Source organism: Neovison vison, chromosome 5 (genome assembly GCF_020171115.1).
Source record: "Neovison vison isolate M4711 chromosome 5, ASM_NN_V1, whole genome shotgun sequence".
NCBI lineage: Eukaryota > Metazoa > Chordata > Mammalia > Carnivora > Mustelidae > Neogale > Neogale vison.
In genome coordinates, this window is record NC_058095.1 from 22699536 (window position 1) to 22713554 (window position 14019).

At 37.5% G+C, this 14019-nt stretch overlaps 1 protein-coding gene and 1 non-coding gene across 4 annotated transcripts in view; one reads left to right on the plus strand and one right to left on the minus strand.

The window, feature by feature from the left end:
- Positions 1-14019, plus strand: part of FBXL20 (F-box and leucine rich repeat protein 20) — a 107844-nt gene that overhangs the window by 42322 nt on the left and 51503 nt on the right. For all 3 annotated transcript variants that reach the window (XM_044248091.1, XM_044248092.1, XM_044248093.1), the window contains exon 2: positions 13492-13553. In XM_044248091.1, the coding sequence (XP_044104026.1) occupies positions 13492-13553 (62 nt within the window). The remainder of the gene's footprint in view (positions 1-13491; positions 13554-14019) is intronic.
- On the minus strand, positions 4055-4198 carry LOC122907998. The gene has a single exon (XR_006384818.1). It is a non-coding gene; the product is annotated as a U4 spliceosomal RNA (small nuclear RNA).

Here is a 14019-nt window from a genome sequence, read left to right on the forward strand (position 1 = left end):
AGTGTATCCCTTCCTCGGTATTTTTAATCTAGGAATTTCTTTCTTATGATAAATTTACTTATGAGATGGTTATGCACTAGCAATAGTTTTTATTTAAAATGCAATTTTATTTCTACTAGGGACAAGATGTAGGGTGGAGGAATTACAAACTGATTTTGTTTTAGGTTTATTTAGCCATACAAAAATGTTTTTCCTCTTAGATTCTGGCAAGAAAATCAGCCAATTGGAAAAACATCTGGTGTTAGTTGAAGAAGGAATGGCATAATCAGTAAAAATTACTTATAGGAAAAAATAGTGAAAAGAAAATCTTATGTAGCTTTAACTCTGGATTTCTTTATGAAAAAAAATTTTTAAGGAGAGGAAGAACTCTTAATTATTTTTTAAAATTTATTTATTTATAAGTAATCTCTGTGCCCAACATAGTGCTTGAACTCATGACCCCAAGATCAGGAGTTGCATGCTCTACTGACTGAGCCAGCCAGGTGCCTCCTAAAATTTCATTCTTAATTTTTCACTAAAATTTTCCTCTCACCAAGATATTTGACCTGTGTTGGGCTCCCTTTGTATGTCTCAAGTTTTACTCAAATCTGTGATTATGAGTCATAAACATTTTATGAAGAGCCTGTTTTTGTAGCTTTTGCTGTAACAAGCACTCTAAGACTTAGTGGCTTAAAACAATTAATTATTCAGCCCAATAGGACTTCTGCTGGTTGCTGGAAAAGTCACTCATGAGGCTCCAGTTGTCTGGTGGCATGACTGGGACTTGAGTGTCTAAGATATAAGATAGCCTCACTTACAGTCTGACACCTGGGTGTCACTGTCAGCTAGTACTCTTTTTTCCACATGGTCTCTCATCATTCAGAAAGTTAGCCTGAATCTTTTTTTAACGTAGTGGCATGAGTGTTTCAAGAGGGTAAAGCTTCAGTGTCTCTTAAGGCTTAACCTTGCACACATTGTTACTTCCACCACATTGTTTTAGTCAGATTAAGTCACCATGTCAACTCATATGCAGAGGGTGAGAAAACAGACTCTACCTTTTGAAGGGAGGTACAGCAAAATCCTATTGCAAAAGGGCATTGCCATAAAGAGTTATTGAAAACCATTATTGTGAGTTTCTACCATGGTCTTCCCTCTGACTCCAGTGATTCACATTCTTATCACATGTAAAATATCCCCTCCAGTGGTCCTCATATGCAGTTCCTCTTGATCCAGAGACCTGTGAACTAAAAAGAAAAGTTATCTGCCCCAAACACACAATATATACACTCTTGTCACAGGGATGGAGTAATGACAATAGACATGCCCCCTAAAAAGGGGGAGATAACAGGAGGCACATAGCAATTATGGGTTCTTACCAGTTCTGAAATCTAGCTGGGCACATGTTGTCAGGGTCATCTACTCCAGAATCAGGAAATGTACCTTGACTGGGGCCCAGTTCTGCTTCCTTGGAATGGTTCCCTAATCTATTGTTCTCTGTGATTCTTGGTACCACATTCCGGGCTCTTAATGCTGCTTTCAGACCGGTCTCTCCTTCTACATAAGAAGTGTCTTATGAAGCTGAATATCTTTCTTAGTGACTTCCTTCCTATAGAAAGTTGGGATCCTAGAGACCTCTTTTCATTTTGAATAGTCTCTGTTCCTTTTTTTTTTTTTTTTGGTACATACTCTTAAAATTTCTAGGATTTTTAGGGCCCCTGGGGGCTTGGTTGGGCATCCAACTCTTGGTTTTGGCTCAGGTCATGGTGTCCAGATTGTGAGATCCAGCCCTGTGTTGGGTTCCACGCTCAGCACAGAGTCTGCTTTTCCTCCTCCCTCTGCTTCTCCCCCCCACTCATGCTCACTTGCTCTCTCTCAAATAAATAAATAAAATCTTTTAAAAATAATAAAAAAACCTTCTAGGATTTTTTATTAATCTGATTTGTGTTCTTCTCTGTCCCCATTACAACTCATTTTAACACAGGCCTTTCTCTAGTTTGGTTGTAGGCTGTTGTGGCATAATTCCCTTAAGCTTCTTAGAGGGCTTCTTGTCTAGCTGAGAGAGTCAGCTAGGTATGGCTTCAAAATTTCCTGAGGTTTTTAAAAGGAACCTATAGCCAAATCTTTTATCTGATATTTACCTTGTGGATAGTTCTCATTTTGAGAATCTTATGGCCTGAGAGACAGAAGATGAGGAATAGTTTCATTTTCCAGTATAGCAAGATCTAGGCCCTCTATATATCTTCTAATTTTTTTCTTTCAAATTGCAGTTCTCTCTTTAGTGTATTTCTTACCATACTTTATTATATGCAGCTAAAGGACTAATTACCACTTCCATAGCAGCTAATATAAACATGTTTAGAGACTAAAGGAGCAGCGCATGGGTGGATCCATCCATGCGCAGCATGGAGCCCACTTTAAAAAAAAAAAAAAACCAACCACACACACACAAAAAACAAAACTAGAGGAAATCAGGTTTAAATAATTAAAGGAGAGTATGATGACAGTGACTCAAATAGAGAATGTCAATGAAGAAATAGAAATTTATAAAAAAGAGTCAAATGGAAATTCTGAAGTTGAAAAGGAAAATAACTGAAAAAATTACCAGCAGAGAAACTCAGAATCAAATTGGAGATCACACAGAAAGAGAATCCATGGATTTGAAGACAACAGTAAAATAACCCAATTTGGAGAAAAGAATGAAACAAAATTAACATAACCTTGTGGGACATAAACTGTACCAGCAATACATATGTAGTTGGAGATGGGAGAGATAGAAAAAAATATTTGAAGAAACAATAGCTGAAAATCTCCCCAATTTGATGAAAAATGTGTATCTACACATCCAAAAATCTGAGTGAATAACACTAGCACAAAGAGGTCTACACCTGGGCACATTTTTATTGAACTGTTTAAATCCAGATACAAAGAAAAAGTCTGGAAAACAAGACAGAAAGAATTCATGATATACAAGAGACTAGCAATACGATTGACAGCAGACTTTTCACCAGAAACGATGGAAGCCAGAAAGCAGTTGGGTAACAAGTCAAAGTGTAGAAAGTAAAAATTGTCAATTAAGAATTTTATATTTGGTGCACCTGGGTGGCTCAGCCTGTTGGGGGTCTGCCTTCAGCTCGGAACATGGTCCCAGGGTCCTGGGATTGAGCCCTGCATCAGGCTCTCTGCTCAGCAGGGAGTCTGCTTGCTCGCACGCGCGTGCTCTCTCTCTCTCTCTCTCTAATAAAGAAGGGATTGAGCCCTGCATCAGGCTCTCTCTCTCTCTCTAATAAAGAAAATCTTAAAAAAAAAATTCTGTATTCACATATCAAAGGACACTCAAGAACCTGAAAAGACAACCTAAAGAATGGGAGAAATTATTTGTAAATCATACATCTAAATAATATATCGAATATTTAAAGAACCCTTACAAAGCAGTTGCAACAAAACAGCCCAATTTTACAAGGTCAGAGGACTTGAATAGACATTTCCTCAAAGAAGATACACGAAAGGCTAACAAACATGAAAATAAACTCAACATCATTAGTCATTAGGGAAAGGCAAATCAAAATTATAATGAAATAGCACTTTATACCCACTAGGATGAATATAATTAATAGAAAAAGTGAGAAAATAAGAAGTATTGGCTATTATGTGGAGAAATTTGTGTTTAAGTAAATTCCACCCCGTGTGAGGCTTATGAGCCCTAGATCAAGAGTTGCATGTTCTCACTGACTGAGCCAGCTAGGTCCCCCCAATGTAGAGAAGTTTAAAAATTTTATATTGTTGGTGGCAGTATAAATTGGTAAGTTACTGTGGAAAACACTTTGGTGGTTCCTTAAAAAGTTAGAAGTACCATATAACTCAGAAAATCCACTCCTAGATAGATACCAAAAGAACTGAAAACAAATATTCACAAAATTACTTGTGCACAAATAATGTTCATAGCTGCCCTATTTACAATGGGCAAGAGGTAGAAGCAATCCAAGTGTCCATTGACAGATGAATGGATAAACATTTGGTATATCCATACAATGAAAGATTCATCAGCCATAAAATGGAATGGATTACTGAGATATGGTACTGTATGGGTAAACCTAAAAAATGAAATAAGCCAGACCTAAAAGATTGCATTGAATGATTCCACTTATGTGAAGTATCCAATTAGCAATAATCGCGCCTCGGATAAACCTCATTGGCTACGATACTACCACTGTGCAAAGCTTTATGTGAAGTATCCAGAATAGGGAACTCTGTAGTGATAGAATGGAGAATAGTGGGTTGGCTAGGTCTAAGAGTTGGAGGAGATGGGATGGTAGGTTGTGGGAATGATTACTTAATGAGGACTGGGTATGCTGGGGGAATGAAAACTTTAAAACTAGAGAGATGTGGCAGTTGTGTAACATTGTAAATACTAAATGCCATTGAACTGTACTTTAAAATGGTGTATTTTATGTGAATTTTCCTTCAAAAATAATTTAAGTGAATTCTGTATCCAGCAAAGCTATTACTGAAAAATACAGGCAAAATAGAGACATTCCCAGAATAGCAAACATGGAGAATTTGTTGTTAGCAGACATGAAATATACTGCTTTACATGAAATACTAAAGGAAGTCCTTTAAGCTGAAAGGATATGGTTCCAGATGGTAACTTGAAGGAAAAGCACTGTAAAAGTTAATTACAAGAGTAAATACAGAAGGCTATAAATAAATTTTTCTCTTATATTAGTTCAGCTGAATTAAAAGACACTTGTGTAACACAGTAATGATGAAACTGTATTACTAGGCTTTTAAGATAAATATGTAGGGGCCCCTGGGTGACACAGTTGGTTAAGGGTCTGACTGTTGATTTCAGCTCAGGGTTATGAGATCAAGCCCTAGGTTAGGCTCAGGAATCAGCAAGGAGTCTGCTGAAGTTTTCTCTCCCTTTTCCTCTGCCTGTCCCCATGCTCATTTGCTCTCTCTGTCTGTCAAATAAATAAATAAATCTTTTTTTTTAAGACTTTATTTATTTGACAGACAGAGATCACAAGTAGTCAGAGAGGCAGGCAGAGAGAGAGAGAGGAGGAAGCAGGCTCCATGCTAAGCAGAGAGCCCGATGCGAGGCTCGATCCCAGGACCCTGGGATCATGACCCGAGCCAAAGGCAGAGGCTTTAACCCATTGAGCCACCTAGGTGCCCCTAAATAAATAAATGTTAAGGAAAAAAAAGATATATATGTAACATATGATAATAACAAAAAGGAGGAGGGGGAAATAGATTTCTTTTGGAGCAAAGTTTTTCTATTTTACCAGAATTAAATTAGTAATAATCTAAAATAGATTATGATAACATACTTTTTTTAGGGGTGCCTAAGGGGCTCTGTGGATTAAAGCCTCTGCCTTCGGCTCAGGTCGTGATCCCAGGATCGTGGGATCGAGCCCTGTATCGGGCTCTCTGCTCAGCAGGGAGCCTGCTTCCCTTCCTCTCTCTGCCTACTGCCTATCTGTCAAATAAGTAAATAAAATCTTTAAAAAAAAAAGATACATTTTTTTTAAACAACAGAAAAACTACAGTGGTACTCTAGGAAATACCAACTTTAAAGAAGATAGTAAAAGAAGAATAAAAGACCTAAGACATAGAGAAAACAGCAAAATGAGAGGCATTCAACTAAATCAATAATTACATTAAATGTGAATGACTTGTATACTTAAAAGGCATAGATTGTCAGACTGGATTTAAAAAAACATTCAACTTTAAAAAAAAATTCAACTTTTTATGCTGTGTAAAAAAGGCACACTTCAGATTCAAAGCCACAGATAGGTTGAACATAAATGAAAGAAGATATACTACATTTGTACTAGCCTTGAAGAATCTAAAATGAAATTAAGAATACAGTTTGAGGCACCTGAATGGCTTAGTTGGTTAAGTTTCAGACTCTTGGTTTCAGCTCAGGTCATGATCTCAGGGGCCTGGGATCAAGGGCTGCATAGGGCTCCGGCGTCTGCTTGAGATTCTCTCTCTCTCCCTCTTCCCCTCCCCCTGCTTGCACTCTCTTTCTCTAAAAATAAATAAATCTTATAAAAATATGTTTTGATTCACAATAGCATCAAAAAGAATAAAATACTTGGGAATAAATATAGCAAAAGACTTACACACTAAAAATTATGAAACATTGCCTGTTATGAAACAAGACCTAAAAAATAAACAGACATTCCAAGTTCATGCTTTGGAAGACTCAGTATTGTTAAGATGGCAGTTTTCTCCAAATTGTTCTGTGGACTCAGTGCAATCTTTGTCAATATCCCAGCAGGCTTTTTTTGTAGAAATTGGCGAGCCGGTTCTAAAATTTGTATGGAAACACTGCAAAATAACGAACATAGTATGAGGAGTTACACTTCCTGGTTTCAAAATAATATAAAGCTGTGGAAATCAAGATAGTGAGTTATTGGTCTAAAGATAGACCTATAAAGTAATGGAACAGAACTGAGAATCTAACAATAAATGTTTACATTTGTGGTCATTTGGAGACAGAATTGGAGAAAATATTTGCAGATCGTATAGTCCATAAAGGGCCTATATATATATACAAAGTCCTTAAATATAGAAAGAATTGTTAAGTCTCAATGCTAAGACAACCCAAATAAATGGACAAGTCATTTGAATACATATTTCACCAAACAGGTCATTTGGGTAACATGAAAAGACTCTTACTAACATTAGTAATTACAGAAAAGCAAATTGAAACCAGGATACACCAATTGGCTAATGTTAAAAAGATAGACAACAGGTGATAGATAGTACAATATGGACACACTGGAACCCTCATAACATTGCTGGTGGGAATGTAAAATGGTATAGCCACTTTGGAAAACAATTCAGTGATTTCTTTAAAAGTTTAAAATAAACTGCAGCCCTTGGTTGGCTCAGTTGGTAGACCTTGCAACTCTACCTCAGGGTTGTGAGTTCGAGCCCTACATTGGTGTAGAATTCACTTTAAAAAATCTTAGGGTGCCTGCATGGTTCAGTTGGGTAAGTGTCTGACTCTTGGCTTTGGCTCAGATCATGATCTCAGGGTTGTGAGATTGAGGTCAGCATCTCCATGCTCAGCAGAGTCTGCTGGAGATTCTCTCTCCCTCTCTTCTCCCTGCCACCATTAGTATGCATGCATTCTCTCTCGAATAAATAAATAAAATCTTTTTTAAAAATAAAAATTAAAAATGGTATAAAATTTAACATACAATACAAGTCAGCAGTTCTCCATCTTAGATTCTTTTTTTTTTTTTTAAAGATTTTATTTATTTATTTGACAGTGAGAGAGGGAACACAAGCCAGGGGAAAGGGAGAGGGAGAATCAATCAGGCTTGCTGCTGAGCAGGGAGCCTGATGGGGGCTTGAGCGCAGGAACCTGGAATCACAATCTGAGCTGAAGGCAGACACTTAACCTACTGAGCCACCCAAGCGCCCCTATTTAAAAAAAAAAAATTGGCAAAGCACTCTACTGGAAAGATACAGAGTATTAAATCATGGAAACCTGATGGGGATTTATAATCAGAAGAGTATTACCAGATCCCTACAGTATAAATAACATTAATTGGTTCACCAATTTCTGGGCTCTGTGTTGGTTGCCGACTACATAGTGGTGAACTAAACAGAAAAGGTGCTTTCCTCTCAGATCTCATAGTCTGATATAAGGAGTTCTACACCAACTTAGAACTGGTATTTTGTGGTTTCACAGGAGAGAAACAATCCCATCCTATTAGGGAGATTGGGAAAGCCTTCATGGTATAGATAGCATGTCCAGTGGACATCAGTCTGTTTCTACTGATAGAATAGGCAAGTTTGGTTGTGTGGGTGCTTTAGAGAAAACAGTATAAACAAAAGCACAGAGCCTGCTAAGAAGGAGCAAATGGTTTTTAATTTCCTATTTTATTTGTTTTCCTCCATTGGTTGGTCTTTACTGTATAGAGTTAAAACTTGCTTTGAATTATAAAATGTGTCGTAAACCATAAAAGATGCTTTTGATTTTAATTGTAAAAAATTAAAATTAATTTTAACTGTCCTAAATTCAGAAGTATTAAAACATAAAAATAAAATTTAACTGTGGAAAAATACATATAACATAAAATTTGCCATCTTAATCATTTTTAAGAGCACAGTACACTCACAATGTTTGTGTAACCTCCAGGACTCTTCATCTTGCAAAACAGATGATACCTCTTAAAATCTAAAATAATGTAAGTAAATTTAGCTGCATGTATCGGAGTCCCAAATTAAATGTGGCTTAAATATGATAGAAGTTTCTTTTTCTGTCATGTAAAGTCCAGAGGCATGGTGTCTCTACAGTCATCTGTAGGCTTCTTCTAGTTTTCTGCTTATCTTTAAAACTGTGGCTTTCAGCTTCATGATACAGGATGGAATTCGGTCATCCTAACCACATTTCAAGCAGCTCAAGTAGGAAGGAGTAAGAAGGGGCACATCTTCTCTCTTGAAGGACACTCTGGAATTACACACATAACTTTTTTCTTCCATCCTGTTGGGCAGAACTTAATGACCTGGCTTTATCTAGCTTCCAAGAGAAGTAAAGTCATCTTACCATACAGCCATATACTAGCTAAAAGTTGGGAGTTCTGTTACTCTTCTATAGAGCTGAATCAGATCTTTTTAATTTTTGAAGTTGGGAACTATACTCCAGTTGAACCAGCAGGGGTCACTGTTGAGCAAGTACTTTGTTTCTTTCTTTATTTAACCTACCTGCCATTACATTTCTCACTATATAATTTATAGAAAAGCAATTATAGTTTTATACAAAGCAACTATAAATGCTAATTTATGACAAAACACATCACTTAGATTTTTAAAAACCCGAATATTTAAGAATGTTCTATCCATTGATAAATGCTATGCAGTTTCTGTTTGTTCAGGGGATAGTGTTCTCCCATGAAACAATTAAGAGAGAACAATCTAGTTACTCTCTTGTTCTTCCCATGACTACATCCTTGTAACTGTTTGTGGATAGATTATAAAAAATACACAATGATATATTCCTGTGTTAATATGAAACCAGATTACCTAAGAATGTCGTGTGTTTGAACAGTCACTTCCTCTACAACAGTTATATCTAAAATCTTTTCACAAATGTGTTGTGATTCATTATATCTTAGATCTAATTGGTTTTGACAGCCTTTATATTTTGGATGAAAAAAACAAAGTTTGGATTCAGCTGAAATAGTAAAATACCTAAAACGTATATTGAAATGTTTATTTTACCAGCAACACCATGAACTGGAGCAGGAGCCATATGGGTTTCCTAGAGAACATTTAAAATTATTGTGTCTACCTCTAGGAGTATTCTCTAACTTCCATTGTTATGTCACTTCAAATAATGAAATATTCTGATTATTTTATAGAACTGTAATTCTATCTTTTTACTTTTTTTTTTTTTAGTAGGCTCCATACCCAGAATGGAGCCCAACATAGGACTCAATCTTATGACCCTGAGATCAAGACCTGAGCTGAAATCCCAAGTCAGATGTTTAACCAGCTGAGCCACCCAGGCACCCCTAGATTATATCCTGAGATTTGCAATCTGCTTCATCTGGTCCATTGGTTCTCAGACTTCGGGAAGCATTGGTGTCACCTTGGACTTCTTAAACTGCAGATTGCCCTTCTTTCTTTCCACCTCCTCACCCCATTTTTGATATTAATGGGTCTGGGGTACAGCCCAAGAATTTGCACTTCTGATAAAGTCCCACTTGATGCTGATGCTACTGGCCAGATGACCACAGGTTTTGAACCATGGATCTTTTTCTTTCTTGGAATGTTGGAGTAGACTGTATATGTCCACAAGGGAGAGGAGGAGTATGTAAATCTGGACAGATGTCCTATAAGCCTGGTGTTTGCCAGATCCTCTGAGGACACTGTTTTTCCCCTCACTTACTTTCATGCTTCCACAGATACAACACCACTTTTCTTTTTTTCTTAGTTTTTTTTTTTTTAAGATTTATTCATTTGAGAGAGTGAGAGTGTGTGTGCATATGCACAGTGAGGGAGGGGCAGACAAGCTAACCCCACAGGGACCCCGTGCTGGGTTTGATCCCTAGGACCTGCGAATCGTGACCTGAGCTGAAACCATTCAGTTTATATAGACTGATGCAAGAAAAGAAATTAGTTGTTGGATGTGATTTTTGTTCCTTTTTATATCTAGAGTTTGGAAGTCATGTGAATTACATATCTCGGGTTTATATTTTTTAACAGTTTAATTACTATGTATATTCAAGTGAGCAAAGTGCCCTATGAGGCGAGATGTGTAGCATTTAATAAATATACTTTGAGTATACAAGATAAAGAGCGTAGCATTTCTGGGGCACCTGGGTGCCTCAGTGGGTTAAGCCTCTGCCTTCGGCTCAGGTCATGATCTCAGGGTCTTGGGATCGAGTCCCACATCGGGGTCTCTGCTCTGTGGAGAGCTTGCTTCCCTTTCTCTCTCTCTGCCTCCCTCTCTGCCTAGTTGTGAACTCTGTCATTCTATCAAATAAATAAATAAAAGCTTTTAAAAAAAAGAGCTAGCATTTCTAATATATAAATGATTGTCCTTTTGTGAAATTGAGTTGGGCAGAGTCTAGTAGATTGGGTGTTGAGTGAGTCTGTTTTGTACTTAAATTTTTTCCCGAAGATCTTAAGCTTAAGATACATGTTGTGTGCTATCTAACTTCTGAAAAGTCTCCCAGGTCTCTTTTTGATACTTTAGTTTTCTTTGTAAGACATTGTTATTTATGTCATCAACCTTTGATTATTCAACTTTTTTTTTTAAGTATTCAGCTTTTTAAATGGGTTATAATTCCCCGCTGTGTTCTATTCTCTAAATGTACCCAGAGAGGAGTGATCATGCTGTAGCATCTTAGAGACTATCGTTTGAGAAGAACTTAAACTTGTTTAGAAGGAAATATGATAGCTTCATTTTGAAAGATTGCCTTATAGAAGGAGGATATGATTTTTTAATAGCTTCCACTACTGGTTAGAAATTATAGGGAAGCAGATTATTCTTTAATGTCATATAATTTCCTAAAACATGTCACTGTCAGTCAACAGCATTACTTTTTTATTTTTTAAAGATTTTATTTATTTATTTGACAGAGAGAGATCACAAGTAGACGGAGAGGCAGGCAGAGAGAGAGATAGAGGGAAGCAGGCTCCCTGCTGAGCAGAGAGCCTGATGCGGGACTCAGTCCCAGGACCCTGAGATCATGACCTGAGCCGAAGGCAGCGGCTTAACCCACTGAGCCATCCAGGCGCCCCAACAGCATTACTTTTATTTTAAGATTTTCTTTTGCACTGAAACTTGATAGAATCCAGCTTTCCATCACCAAGTCCTTGTTGCTGCTTCAAATATCCTTCTTTTCTCCATTTTGTTTTGTTTTTTTAATTTTCACCAGCCTTGGAGATCTCGTCATCTTTTCTTTTCTTTTCTTTTAAGATTTTATTTTATTTATTTGACAGAGGGAGAGAGATCACAAGTAGGCAGAGAGGCAGGCAGAGAGAGAGGAGGAAGCAGGCTCCCTGCTGAGCAGAGAGCCCGACGTGGGGCTCGATCCCAGGACCCTGGGATCATGACCTGAGCTAAAGGCAGAGGCTTAACCCACTGAGCCACCCAGGTGCCCCTCTTGTCATCTTTTCTTGAACTATAATTTCAATGTATTCTTAGCTTATGTCCTTACTACCAGTCCAGAGTTTAATTTCTTTAGGTTTCTCTTCTCTTCTCTACAGGATTATTTCATATTTCTAGCCTGGTATACAGGTTTCCTTCATGACCAAACCCCACTATTCACAGTTCAGTGTACTAAGTTCCTACTATGTGTCGGGCCCTGTGCTCAGTCCTGGAAATATGTTGGCAAATATGAAAGTCATGGTCCCTTCTGTCACAGAGCTTTCCATGTAACTGGAGGGTAGGTTGTTAATAGTTATCTTTTTTAAAGTCTATTGTAGGACGCCTGGGTGGCTCAGTTGGTTAAGCAGCTGCTTTCGGCTCAGGTTATGATCCCAGTGTCCTGGGATCGAGTTCCACATCGGGCTCCTTGCTCGGCAGGAAGCCTGCTTCTCCCTCTACCTCTGCCTGCCACTCTCTGCCTGTGCTCGCTCTCTCTCTCCTTCTCTGACAAATAAATAAATAAAATCTTAAAAAAAAAATAAAGTTTATTGTAAATACTCTTTCAATGTCTGAGATTGAGGGGCAAGTACATTCTTTCTACTACTTTCCTATCCCTTTCCTTTTTCTACGTTGAATCATGAAATGCTAAGGCTTTCATGTATGAGTCCATGCTTTTAAACATCTTATCTTCCCCTTTTTTCCTTGTTAATTAACTTCTGGCCTTCCTTTAAGATGTCAGGTGTGGGGAGACTTAGTTATTTCTTCCCTTGCTCTCATATTACCTCTTTCATTTATCTCTAATAATAAAGTACTTACTTTCTATGTTCATTGTAGAGCTAGCGCTCCTGAAGTACAGAGATATCATCTCCTTTTCTTTGTATCTCTTTCCCTATAAGAGTGCCTGATTTGGGGCACCATTAAGCAGATGCTTAATGCCTGAGCCACCCAAGCCATCTGTGGCTCAGGTCATGATCCCAGGGTCCTGGAATCCCTCCTTGGTGGGAAGCCTGCTTCTCCCTCTCCCACTCCCCCTGCTTGTGTTCTCTCTCTCTCTCTGTCAATTAATAATCTTTTAAAAAAGAAAGTAGTTGTCTTTAAAAAAAAGAAAGAAAGAAAGATAGATTGTCTAATTTGGGTGCCTGGGTGGCTCAGTGGGTTGAGCCTCTGCCTTCGGCTCAGGTCATGATCTCAGGGTCTTAGATCAAGTCCCACATCTGGGCTCTCTGCTCAGCAGGGAGCCTGCTCTCCCCATCCCCCTGCCTGCCTCTGCCTACTTGTGATCTCTCTCTGTCAATAAATAAATGAAATCTTTAAAAAAATAAATAATAGGAACCCTTGTGGGTTATCTGATTAATTTGTTAAATGATCACTTGTGTGCATCAAGGATGCATGTGGTGGTGGTCGAAGCATTACCAGTTTTCTGCATGTTAAGTAAAATCAGAATGTTCCCTATCCTAGGATGGTTTCCAAACACCTCCTTGAACAAGTAAATATGACTTAGATTTGGAGAATCACCTCATCTTAATTTTTAAATGGTCACTGTGCAGTGATGTGATTTTAAGCACATAAATCTTTTGCAATTCTGTTTCTTTACAAGAAAATGAAGATTAAGAATAGTATGAAGACTTAGTACATTAGTACATGAAAAATACTTAAAATAATACCTACTACCTAATGTCATCCTTCTGATTGCTGTTAATTTTTTCTAAAGACAGGGAACAAATTAAATGTCTCAAAAATGTTTTTCAGCCCAAAGAGTCCCTAAAAATATTACTTCAGCTTATAATATCCCCTATACTTATTCACCTCTCTTTTTAGAGGACTGTCTCTAAACTTTGAGTTGAACGTAATAAAATGTTAAGTAACTCTAAGTGATTTTTTTTTTTTTGCAGATGTTCTCAAATAGTGATGAAGCTGTAATCAATAAAAAACTTCCCAAAGAACTCCTATTGCGGTAAGTCTGAATGCTAATTTTAATTTGGTGTTGTATGTGTGTCATATTTACCTATTTAAAAATTTTTAGACTTCCCGCTAATTTTCCTGTATGTAAAGGAACTGGATTATCTGAATTTGTAAATTTATTGACTCTTTTGTTAAACAGTCTTGACTCTACATTTTCTATATATGAATCAAAATTTTAAATGTTTAAATTCTCCTACCTGATTTGTACCTATATATGATTTTGTTTACTAGTTTTCCCTTGCTTTACTTTTGTATGTAATGTATATAAGAGATCATATATTTTATTTTATTATAATGCTGATTTTTAAAAAAGATTTTATTTATTATTTGCAGAGAGAGATACAGCGAGAGAGGGAACACAAGTAGGGGGAGTGGGAGAGAGAGAAAAGCAGGCTTCCCGCTGAGCAGGGAGCCCGATGCAGGGCTCAATCCCAGGACCCTGGGATCATGACCTGAGC